The sequence below is a fragment of the Dendrobates tinctorius genome, unplaced genomic scaffold (genome assembly GCF_039654945.1).
Source record: "Dendrobates tinctorius isolate UK_male_01 unplaced genomic scaffold, ASM3965494v1 ptg000317l, whole genome shotgun sequence".
In the NCBI taxonomy this organism is placed as follows: domain Eukaryota; kingdom Metazoa; phylum Chordata; class Amphibia; order Anura; family Dendrobatidae; genus Dendrobates; species Dendrobates tinctorius.
Genome location: NW_027361984.1, coordinates 1,231,396 through 1,244,227, shown reverse-complemented (window position 1 = coordinate 1,244,227; position 12,832 = coordinate 1,231,396). Strand labels below are relative to the sequence as shown.

Here is a 12,832-nt window from a genome sequence, read left to right as displayed (position 1 = left end):
CGCCTCTCTCCACGCTCCGGTCCCAGTGATCCTTTGCACGAATGACCACGAGATGTCGCGCTGACGCAAGACCGTGACATTCTCGCAAAGGATTACTGGGACCGGAGCGTGGAGAGAGGCGGGATGGCTGCGCGGGACGTCGGAAGGTGAGAATAACAATATTTTTTATTTTAATTCTATTTTTTTACAGGGATATGGCATCAGCGCTAACGAACACAGCGATGACGGGCGCTCGGCATCGCTGTGCTGATCGCTGGTGAAGCTGTCTGTAAGACAGCTCACCAGCGATCACATAGCGACTTACCAACGATCCTGACACGTTGATATCGTTGTCGGAATCGCTGGTAAGTCGCTATGTGTGACTCCAGCTTAAGATTCTTCCTCCAGACTCCTGTTTCTCCCTCTCCCCAGCTGCTTTCTGCAATCTCCTGCCTTTCCCCCATACCACACTTTCATCATGTTCTTTCTCAAGACTCCTCCCTGCCCTCCCCTTGTCATTTCTCCAGACTTTGTTGGCCTCCATGCTTCTTTCAGTCACCTGCCTCCATTCCTCTTTGTCTATTCAGTCACTAGTTTTTCATATGTTCTGTTGATATTTCTCTTTCCCCCATGACGGCACCACGGAGAGAGAGAGGGATCCGCCCTCAGGGACAGGAAACCTACAGATGAAAAAGGCGGTACCTCTCTCCCACATCAGTTGGTTTCCTGTCCCTGACGGGGAACCTACAGCACGTACCTGCAGTCGTCGTGGGATGCCGGGGACCGAGCCAGTCCGGTGATAGGCAGCGGGGCTCCCTGCCTCAGCTGGGTCGAGGCCTTGCGCAGGCTCCCCCCATAGCACCACCACCGAGGCGGCGGGCCTTGAGGGTGAGTGGGGGAGAGGCAGCGAAGATCCGTGGACGAAGCCTGCTGATCCCAGAAGAAAAAAAAAAAAAGGGGGTTGCTGTCTCCTTTAAGAGTGACGGTGGTCACTCGTAGAGAGCCCCCTGCGAGAGACCCAGAGCTGCCTGCGGAGGATGGCGGCGGCCACCGGGACCGCAAAAGGTACAGGGGTCGGGGCAGGACCTGGGAGCGGCCCGGAGGGGGTGGCGGCGGCGGCCACCGGGAGCCGCAAGGTATATGCCCACAGGGCTTGCAGCGATGGGGGTGGCGGCGGTCACCGCGGGCTGCTGAACGACGGTACCGGGCGTGCGCGAGCAGCATCTTTCTTCAGGAGTCGCAATGCACTGCTGGGAGATCCCGCAGTGCGCATGCGCAGGCGTCACTTCCGGCGAGGGCTCAGACAGCGGGGAGGAGGCGCCAAATTAAAAAAAAAAAAAAATAGTATATATTAAAGCCCCACAAAAGAGGAGAGGCGATCACTGAGTGGAAAGCCTCAGAAAGAGAAGGAGACGCGGCAGCGATCCCCGAAGCAGGGGCGGCAGCAGTCACGAGAACAGCGCCAACGCAACTCTTCGCGGCAGCAGCGGTCATACAGGATCGCGGCGCAGCCAAAGCTCCACCATGGCAGCACAGCCAGAAGTGGATTCAGCGGTGGAAATAATGCCTACGCCCGAGACGGTACCTCTCGTTCCACAAGGGGGTGAGTGATCTCCGTGAAAGCCCGCTTTCTAATGTGCGATTATTCATTTTTTCTTCTCAGGGGCGCAAGTGCACAGCAAAATCCAAGCACATGGTATGTGCTATATGCACGGAGGAGCTGCCCCCTACATGGCAGAAAAAGCTCTGCGCAGCATGCATAGAGCAGACTATAGAGGAGGAATCTCCGAGGTTTGCTTCAGACCTCAAAACATTGATAAGGACCCAGGTAGAGGACGCCCTCAAGCTAGAACCACTAAGAAAAAACGCAGGTCCAGGCATAGATCTCCGGAGTCCAGTACTAGTGAGTCAGGGAGTGAATCATCTAACTTAAGTTGTTCATCAACCTCCCAGTCATCATCATCATCCTCAGAAGGGGGACGCAGCTGCTTCCCTATTGATGAGACGGACGCACTGGTAAAAGCCGTGAGGACAACTCTGGGGCTGGTAGATGAGCGCCCTAAAAAAACGGCGGAAGAGTTGATCTTCAGTGGACTGGAACAAAAAAAACGGAGAGTTTTTCCAGTAAATGAGAAAATCCACTCTCTAATTAAACGAGAATGGAAAAAGCCAGACACGAAGGCCCTCCTAACACCCAAGAGAAAATACCCTTTTGATGACCCGGCCTGCTCCCTACGGAGTAAAGCACCTAAACTGGATGTGGCGGTTGCAAATTTGCCCTTCCCTTCGAAGACATGGGTACCCTGAAGGACCCAATGGATAAAAAGGCAGAAAGCTTTCTGAAAAAACGCTTGGGAGGCGGCAGGAGGGGGACTAAAGCCAGCCATAGCGGCCACATGCACGGCACGCGCCCTAATGGTCTGGTTAGATCACTTAGATTCCCAAATAAAAGGGAAAGTCCCAAGAGAAACAATACAATGGTCAGTTTCTGTAATGAAGGGAGCAGCAGCCTTCCTGGCGGATGCGTCAGTAGCCTCAACTAGGTTGGCGGCCAGAGCGGCCTCCTTCTCAAATGCCGTGAGACGCGCCTTATGGCTAAAATGCTGGCTGGGATATCTGCAGACTAAAACCAGATGCGCGCAATACCATGTGAGGGAGAGTTCTTATTTGGCCCAACGTTAGACGACATCTTGGAGAAGGCGGGAGACAGGGAAAAATCCTTTCCAGGTTTCCCTAATCAGTCATACAAACGGCCTTTTCGGAACAGAAGATTCATGTGGCGAAGACCCCCAAAAGGAAACAGGGAAGGTTGGGAGGATAAGAGAAATAAGAACAAAGGCTTTATGTTCAACAAGCCACCCGATAATAAAAAGCCACAATGAAGGTGCCCCCCGGGTCATGGGAAGATTGTCCTACTTCTTCCAGGCCTGGGAAAAGATATCCGCAAGCCCGTGGATCCTGAGCATAATAAAAGAAGGACTGAGGCTAAAATTCAATACCCTCCCCAACCATTTTTTCGTGATAACACCCCAAAAGACACCACACGAGCAGCTGGCTCTACAACAAGAGGTCGCGAACCTGAGGGAAAAGGGGGTACTACAAGAAGTCCCCTCCCAGGACAGGCAAAAGCTTCTATTCCCCTCTCTTTCTCCGCAGAAAGCCACACGGAACATACAGGGCCATAATAAATCTAAAAAGACTAAACAAGTTCTTGGAAATTCAGCGTTTCAAGATGGAAACAATAAAATCTTGTGTAAAATTGCTTCCCCCATCATGCTTCATGGCTGTATTAGACCTGAGAGATGCATACTACCATGTACCAATTCACAAAGACCACAGGAAATACCTCAGGGTGGCGGTGACAATCCAGTGGGAGATAAAACATTATCAGTTCATAGCTCTCCCCTTCGGTCTAGCTATTGCCCCAAGAGTATTTACAAAAATAATGTCGGAAGTAATGGCCCACATAAGAGAGCAAAACATCCTGATAGTCCCATACCTGGACGATCTCTTAGTAGTGGGCGTCACCTTTCACCACTGCAAACAACAATTGGACATGGTCATGGGATCTCTAACGAATCTAGGATGGATGCTGAATTTGCCCAAATCCAAACTCGTACCAAGCCAGGTACAGGAATACTTGGGAATAATACTGGACTCAACCGAACAAAAATGTTACCTTCCACAGGCGAAGATTCAAAAGATGACACAGATGGTGTCACAAATGATGGCTTCCCCAGTAACTACCCTGAGAAAGGCAATGTCTCTATTGGGGTCAATGACAGCCTGCATGCCAGCAGTACAGTGGGCACAAAGCCACACACGAGTCTTACAGTGGGAAATATTAGACGCAGACGTTTCCCTACACGAGAATTTAGACAGGCGGTTAAATATCTCACCAAGCACAATACACTCCTTAGCTTGGTGGACAGACCCAGCCAATCTAACCAAGGGGGTCTCTTGGGCATTACCAGCGGCAAAGATCTTAACCACAGATGCAAGCCCCTGGGGTGGGGTGCACACCTAGGCAGCCAGATAGCGCAAGGGCCCTGGGCTCAAGAAAGACAGTCAGCTTCCTCAAACATGAAAGAGCTGCTGGCAGTGAAGCTAGCTCTCGTTCATTTTCTAGACTCTCTTCGCTCCCAACACATAAGGGTCTTTTCAGACTACCAAGTAGTGGTAGCATATCTAAACCACCAGGGAGGCACCAGATCTCGAGCACTGATGGAAGTAACAAAATCCATCTTTCATCTAGCGGAACACAATCTGGAATCCCTGACAGCCCTCCACATAAAAGGGTCGGAAAACCGAACAGCAGACTTCTTGAGCAGAACACGCCTAAACTAAAGCAGGGGGAGTGGGAACTAAGCCAGAAATAGACTTATTTGCAAACAGTCAGAACCGGAAATTGGAAGCCTTCTGCTCAATAGATCCCCGGGGGGGCCCAGTAGCTCTAGATGCCTTCACGATTCCCTGGGATTACCATCTGGCTTACGCTTTCCCTCCAATATCTCTTATTCCCTTAGTACTGAGGAAAATACGGGGGGACAAAGCGACGGTAGTAGTAATAGCACCCTTCTGGCCCCAGAGAATATGGTTCCCCTGGCTGAGAAGAATGTCCGTAACAGACCCCTGGGTTCTGCCAGAATCTCCAGACCTGCTATCCCAGGGACCAGTGTATCACCCACACATAAAAAAACCTACACGACAGCTTGGCTTTTGAGAGGGAACTCCTAAGCAATAGGGGCTTTTCATCAAACTTGGTAACCACGTTACTGCAAAGTAGAAAACCAGTAACCACTATGGCATATGGGAAAGTATGGAAAAAATTCATATCAATATCAGATTCTGACCCAACGGGGGAGATCCCAATAGGAAAAATTCTGGAATTCCTACAGAAGGGGTTGGAAATGGGACTAGCTACAAGCACCCTGAAAGTACAGGTGGCGGCCTTAGGGGCTTTGTATAATCATGACTTAGTCGGGAATCGGTGGGTTAGGAGGTTCATGAGGGCCGCAAGTAGATCTAGGCCGATCCCCCTACGTACCACCCCCCCCCCCCCCTTGGGATCTAAACCTAGTATTGAACGCACTAACCAAATCTCCCTTCGAACCCCTGGCGGAGGCTCCCTTAAAAATATTATCCCTTAAGACCTGCCTCCTCGTAACCTTAACTTCCGCCCGCCGCATTAATGATATACAAGCTTTGTCTGCCTACTCACCCTTCACGCAAGTTCTGGATTATAGGGTAGTTCTTAGAACCGACCCAGCATATCTTCCCAAGGTGTCCTCACAGTTTCATAGGACCCAGGAAATCTCCCTACCCTCCTTCTGTCCCAATCCCAAAAACAAAACAGAGGAGGTATGGCACACTTTAGACGTAAAAAGATGCCTGGTCCAGTATTTAACAACCACAAGGGAGCTTAGGAAGGATAGGGCTCTGTTTGTCTGTTTTCAGGGTCCTCGAAAGGTTCAAAAAAGCATCAAAGGCCACACTGGCGAGGTGGATAAGAGAGGCCATCACCCTATCCTACTCCTCCTGCGGGGTGGCCATCCCGGAGGACGTAAGGGCCCATTCAACCAGGGCACTGGCATCATCTTGGGCGGAGAAAGCCGGCGCTTCAATAGAACAAATATGTAGAGCTGCCACTTGGTCTTCCCCCTCTACATTTTTCAAACATTACCGTCTAGGCTTGACCTCCTCTTCAGATCTCACCTTTGGGAAAAGGGTTCTGGAAGCGGTGGTCCCTCCCTAGATGTACAATCTTTGCAATTCTCTCCGTGGTGCCGTCATGGGGGAAAGAGAAAATCGTAGTTACTTACCGATAACGGTATTTCTCTGATCCCATGACGGCACCCGTACATCCCCTCCCCTTCACACACACAGGTGTGCACATTAGAGTGAGTTAGTTAGCTTTAGTACTTAGCCACACGGTGCCTCTATTAAGCTTAAGTTTAGTAATTTGATTAATTTTGGATTTTTTATAACCATTTGAGTTGCAGCTGAAAGTTCTGTGTAATGCTCTGTAAACCAACTGATGTGGGAGAGAGGTACCGCCTTTTTCATCTGTAGGTTTCCTGTCCCTGAGGGCGGATCCGTCTCTCTCTCCGTGGTGCCGTCATGGGATCAGAGAAATACCGTTATCGGTAAATAACTACGATTTTCTTATCCATACATTACTCATTGTTCTCTTCTAAGATCCCAAAGAATGAAGATGTTTCTGAGATCCAAGAGAAGCTGCAGCTCATCCATGTGCTGACTAATGCCCCGGACAGTGACAAGATGAAGGCTGGTGAGTGACATGGAGCATAAACCACAAAAGAAAATTCAGACCTTGACTTCTAGCCTGAGTTTCTAATAAAAGCTGCAACTTCCCAATCTCTGGACTGATCTGAGGGGTACAGTTTGGGTAAACCATGCCCATATGAGCTCCTGGAGCATGATCAGGGCAAGTGACCATTCAGCAATGAGTGGCTGTCTGCACTCCAGGCCCCCAAACTCCTGACACACTGAAGAGCCATTTTAATTGAAAACAAACTGATATTTAAGTAAAGAAGAGCTGTGACCATTCTCATTGACAATATGCACTTGTCTCGTTACCAGTGCTCCGTTTCAATGGCTCCTATGCTGGACACATGACTTAATGGCCTGTTTACAGCAGCTGATAGTCAATCCATGCCACTTACCATCCAACCAGTGAGCAAATCGTTAATTTGACAGTTTATGCGGGAATAAAAATCACTGGAAACAATGGGCCATAACATGCACTCTGTATGCGGACAGGAACATCGAAATAAGAGTGCAGCTCTTATTTTACAAGATTCATCAGAGACTTCACAGGGTCTTGCTCACAAAATAGTCTGTACTGGAGGACCAGATGTGTCCGTTCTCTTTCACATGTGCCGAGCTCTGGTCTCGTGCCCTGTCACCAGCTGATGTTGTAGGACTGCAGTCTGCGGGGATCGAGAAACAAGGCTTCTGTACTAGGTTCATGGTTACATCACTACTAAAGTAATTGCCAAATAATCAGCCATGCTGGCTCCATGCCATCTGTTGTACGTGGTGGCGGTCTCACTACACATTACATACTCTAGAAGATTACCAATTTTCATCCTTCTGCACTATGTTGGGTGTCTCGTGAATATATTGATGCCCTTAATTGAGCCAACTCAAGAATTGATCCAATGCGAAACCTAAAGAGCAAAGAGTGTTCACACTGCACCACCAGCGTGTTCCTCAGGCTTGAGCCGTGCAGCAGCTGTGACAGGCATGATTGTAGTTAGTGATGTACCTCCAGGCTCATGTGGGCAAGAAAATGCTGGTCAATTGTTCTACGGGTAATGCCACGTTTCATTTTTGACCCCATATGTTATTGGTTTCAGACTGGCGCTTGAAGCATTATTGCGCCAGATTATGGTAAACTTTGAGGAAAAAATGTTGAAAAATTTTACAAGCCGTAGGTGGTGTGTAGGCAGAAGACACTGCCTGTAATCCTTCTCGAGGAGGTAAGTGAATCTGTTTCTTGTTAATTTTCTACAGATGATGCAGTGACATCTCCACCACCAGAGAAGAAGAATCCAAGAACAAGACGACGACAGCGGCGTGATTTATTGTTACAGGGAAGTTCTACAGTACAAGGCAAGGGGATGCCTCTTCACTGAGAGACTGGAGGTTGCACTATGTTCTGAATCCTGATGGCAGCTTAAATCTCTTCTTCCTGGCGGTAGCAATGTCGATGTTCCCTTCTGGTGTCATTGGTGTCAGCTTAGGCTGTCCCCTCTCCTGGACACATTGTGAAATGGGTTAGTCGTTAACCCTAATGACTGTTGTCTTTTTGCTCTCCAAATCTTGAGAATATCTTCATGAAATCTGCCCACAGAATCTATGGAACAATTTTCCTTCCATGATCTCCCGCTCTCACTAAAGTTGGGGTCTGCTGCATTGCCAGTTTTGAAGGCGTATGATAGCAATGGAGACAATCGTTTCGCACTGACAGAACTGAAGCTGCTGGTTGGTGTGTATCTGCCATGTTCCATGTTAGACTGTGATGACTGTAGGAGCAGCCTGTGCACGCGCCCTCACCGGCAGCACTCAGGGCTGGAGTCATACCTTCCCCAGCAATAGGAACGCAGATGTTTTATCATTTGTGTGAAAACTGTCTTGTCTTGTAGTTTACATGGACTTGCCTTAAACTTGTCTTGCACTTTACCCTTCTCACATCACGTAGTGATAAGGACTCTGCTCCTGCAGTCGCAGTGTCTGCTGGGTCCTCGGGTTGTGATCAGTGGGTGATTGAACACGAAATTTAGAGATGAATAACTGCGGATAATATGACTGTCCCTTGCTTCTAAAAATCCAGCAGCAATTATAGGGTTAATTTCCAGCTACATTTTCAGCTCATGATATGAGGGCCAATCTCGGGGTTGCAGATTACTCAGATTTGTGTGCAGTTTTCTGTTTAATATACCTTCTATGGGGTACTTGTGTCCTGAGATGGTGTAAAATGTGAAGGCCCCACTGCTAAACAGGGTGACGTGCAGTCTTCATACTGGTGAATTATGCTGCGATTCTTACCTCTGATAAGTGCACTTTACATGGTGAGTCTTGATTGGAAGGTCTTCCATACAAAGCTGTAACCAGAGTGTACAGGACTCTACTGGTTGTCAGTTCCGCTCCAACAAGGGAGGAGGAAGAAACTTGGATCCTGTCAGACCATGTGATAAACTCCAAAGTTGTACGTTGCTCTAATAAAACTGTTTCTATTAACGATGAGATGCCAGAGCATGAGTGAGACTAAAGCCGTGTGTACCCTAGCTGTTGATATAAATGGGAAGCTCTTTCTTTTCTTACCTCGGGTTCAACATATAATGTTTGCCTGCAGTCACTAGAGGGGGAGGCTCTCTGCATACAAAGATACATTATAAGATTCTTTCTGCAGCCACCTCTAGAGGGAGCTTCCTGAATACGGTGATACGTGATAAGATCCTGTCTGCAGTCACCACTAGGGGGAGCTCCCTGTATACAGAGACGTGATAAGATCCTGTCTGCAGTCACCACTAGGGGGAGCTCCCTGTATACAGATATACATGTTAAGATTGTGGCTGCAGTCACTAGAGGGGGAGACTCTCTGCATACAGAGATACATTATAAGATTCTTTCTGCAGCCACCTGTAGGGGGAGCTCCCTGAATACAGAGATACATGATAAGATCCTGTCCGCAGTCACCACTAGGGGGAGCTCCCTGTATACAGAGATACGTGATAAGATCCTGTCTGCAGTCACCACTAGGGGGAGCTCCCTGTATACAGATATACATGTTAAGATCCTGGCTGCAGTCACTAGAGGGGGAGGCTCTCTGCATACAGAGATACATTATAAGATTCTTTCTGCAGCCACCTGTAGGGGGAGCTCCCTGAATACAGAGATACATGATAAGATCCTGTCCGCAGTCACCACTAGGGGGAGCTCCCTGTATACAGCGATACATGCTAAAATCCTGTTTGCAGTCACCACTAGGGGGAGCTCCCTGTATTCAGAGATACATTATAAGATTCTTTCTGCAGCCATATGTAGGGGGAGCTCCCTGCATACAGAGATACATGATAAGATCCTGTCTGCAGTCACCACTAGGGGGAGCTCCTTGTATACAGCGATACATGAGAAGATCCTGTCTGCAGTCACCACTAGGGGGAGCTTCCTGTATACAGAGATACATGAGAAGATCCTGTCTGTAGCCACCACTAGGGGGAGCTCCCTGTATACAGAGATACATGATAAGATCCTGTCTGCAGTCACCACTAGGGGGAGCTCCCTCTATAGAGATACATGACAAGATCCTGTCTGCAGTCACCACTAGGGGGAGATCCCTGTATACAGAGATACATGATAAAATCCTGTCTGCAGTCACCACTAGGGGGAGCTCCCTGTATACAGAGATACATTATAAGATCCTGTCTGCAGTCACCACTAGGGGGAGCTCCCTGTATACAGAGATACATGATAAGATCCTGTCTGCAGTCACCACTAGGGGGAGCTCCCTCTAGAGAGATACATGACAAGATTCTGTCTGCAGTCACCACTAGGGGGAGCTCCCTGTATACAGAGATACATGATAAGATCCTGTCTGCAGTCACCACTAGGGGGAGCTCCCTGTATACAGAGATACATGATAAGATCCTGTCTGCAGTCACCACTAGGGGGAGCTCCCTGTATACAGAGATACATGATAAGATCCTGTCTGCAGTCACCACTAGGGGGAGCTCCTTGTATACAGCGATACATGATAAAATCCTGTCTGCAGTCACCACTAGAGGGAGCTCCCTGTATACTACAGAGATACATAAGATCCTGTCTGCAGTCACCACTAGGGGGAGCTCCTTGTATACAGCTATACATGATAAGATCCTGTCTGCAGTCACCACTAGGGGGAGCTCCCTGTATAGAGATACATGATAAGATTCTGTCTGCAGCCACCACTAGGGGGAGCTCCCTGTATAGAGATACATGATAAGATCCTGTCTGCAGTCACCACTAGGGGGAGCTCCCTGTATACAGAGGTACATGATAAGATCCTGTCTGCAGCCACCAATAGGGGGATGTTATGATTGGGTCACCGAGGAGGAGAGCAGGTCCAGGCTAAGCCACAGAAAACCAGAGAGGTTGGTACCTAAGTGGATTGCAGACCCCTGATCCTATCCACACAACTAGCAGTAGCTGTGGAGCGTACGTACAATGGTCCTAGACGCCTCGGCACAGCGGAGGCTGCATGCTGGCGCTGACAGGATCCTGACATTATAATTGACCTTTAAGTTTTTCTGCTGAGAAATATGGATCCCATACAATCTCTTGCTGAGCAAATGAAAAATCTGAGTCAGATGTTTCAGGGTTTATCTCTGGAGCAGCAAGCTCTGGCTCGTTCTCAGCAGCAGGTTTCTGAGACAGTGCGGGGGGCTTTAGCTGCTGGGTCTCTGGGGGCTGGGGCGAGTGATGTTGTTTTGATGACCCCAGAACCACCTGTTAAACTGCCTGATTTCTTTTCTGGGAACAAAAAGGAGTTCAGGGTCTTCATGGAGGGGTGCAAACTCTTCTTTAGTTTGAGGCCACATTCCTCTGGGGATGAAAGTCAGAAGGCTGGGGTCATTATGTCTCTGTTAGGAGGGTCCCCTCAAGCTTGGGCTTTCTCCCTCCCACTGCCCCTGAGAGTGTGAATGTGCTTTTTGAGGCCCTCAGGCACATATATGATGAGCCGGACCGAGTACGATTGGCAGAGGACATGGTGATGAGTGTCTGTCAGGGGAAACTCGGCTGAGTGGTTTTGTACAGAATTCCGCCGCTGGGCAGCAGAGGTCTCTTGGGATGACGACGCACTCCGAGGACTCTTTCGCAGAGGCTTGTCCGAGCGGTTACAGGATGCCTTGGCATTACATCCCCCACCTAACTCACTCGAGGACGCCATGACCCAGGCCGTCCGGATGGGCTGCGGGCCAGGGGGGTGATGCAGACAGAGAACCCATTGTTCCCTAGTGGAAAAGAGACTGTTTCTGTGCCCATGGACGTAGGGGCTCTCTCCCTGAAGGAAAAGGAGAGACAATGCCGGAGAGAAAAGCAGTTATGCTTCTAATGTGGTAAAACGGGACATTGGAAAAGGGAGTGTCCTGATTGTCCATCCTCAACCCGGTCGACGGGAAACGAGTAGGTCTGGGTATTCAGCGGGGAGACTACTCAGACCCTCAGGTACATTTTTCCTCGTTTTCTAAGGTGTTGCTTCATGTGGAACTGTTAGTGGACGATTGTTGTTTTCCCTCTACAGCTTTCGTGGACTGCGGATCATCCATCAATCTCATTGACTCCCAATTGGTCACACGCTGTAAGATAGGGACAGTTAGACTTAAGGTTCCGATCAAAGTGGTGGCCATTGACTCCTCCCCCCTCACTAAAGAGAGAATTCTCTTTATGTCTGACTTGTTTTCGCTCAAAGTGGGTGCTACCCACGTGGAAAAATTAAGTTGTTTGGTTCTGGACAATCTACCAGCAGGATTGGTGTTGGGCATGCCCTGGTTACAACGCCATAACCCAGTCATTAACTGGAAAACGGGGGAGATTGTTCAGTGGGGGTTTAATGATTCGATGTTATGTGATAAGTCTGCACTATTGGTTGAACCTGTTAAATATGTATCTGTGTCATCTGGCGAGCTGGAAGGTATTCCAGAGTATCTGAAAGAATTCGAAGATGTGTTCTCTGAAAGCGAGGCCGAGATGTTGCCGCCACATAGACCCTTTGACTGCGCTATCGAGTTAGTCCCGGGGGCTAAATTGCCTAAAGCCCGTCTGTTTAATTTATCTGGCCCTGAGCACTTGGCCATGAAAGATTACATTGCTGAGAGTCTTCGCAAAGGACACATACGTCCCTCAGTTTCACCTGTGGCGGCAGGGGTTTTTTTTGTTATGAAAAAAGATGGTGGTTTACGTCCTTGCCTCAATTTTCGTGATTTCAACAAGATTACTGTACGAAATACGTACCCCCTTCCATTGATTCCCGATTTGTGTAACCAACTTTCAGGGGCAAAATGGTTCTCCAAACTGGATCTTCGGGGGGCATATAATTTGATAAGGGTCCGGGAGGGGGATGAATGGAAAACCGCATTCCTCACGACCGAGGGACTGTTTGAAAATTTACAAAACAGAAGCCGCGGAGACACCATCACATGTTTCTAAACGCAAGCAATGACCAGCCAGGTCTTTCCCCGGGAAGGAACAACCACGGGAAGGGCAGTCTCCAATGAAGGAAACCACCTATGCCAAAACATGGTATCCATCCACAGACAGCTGTTTCGGGGTATTTCCCCTCATCAGT

The 12,832-nt window shown here is 48.9% G+C and overlaps 1 protein-coding gene across 2 annotated transcripts in view; it reads left to right on the top strand.

Annotated features, from left to right (window-relative positions):
* Positions 1 to 8,751, top strand: part of EFCAB14 (EF-hand calcium binding domain 14) — a 45,513-nt gene extending 36,762 nt beyond the window's left edge. Inside the window, exons 9-10 of one of the 2 annotated variants that reach the window (XM_073561409.1) lie at positions 6,178 to 6,271; positions 7,519 to 8,751. In XM_073561409.1, the coding sequence (XP_073417510.1) occupies positions 6,178 to 6,271; positions 7,519 to 7,640 (216 nt within the window). In that variant the 3' untranslated portion in view covers positions 7,641 to 8,751. The remainder of the gene's footprint in view (positions 1 to 6,177; positions 6,272 to 7,518) is intronic. The other variant, XM_073561410.1, reaches the window with a different exon arrangement.
* The last annotated feature ends 4,081 nt before the right edge of the window (positions 8,752 to 12,832 follow it).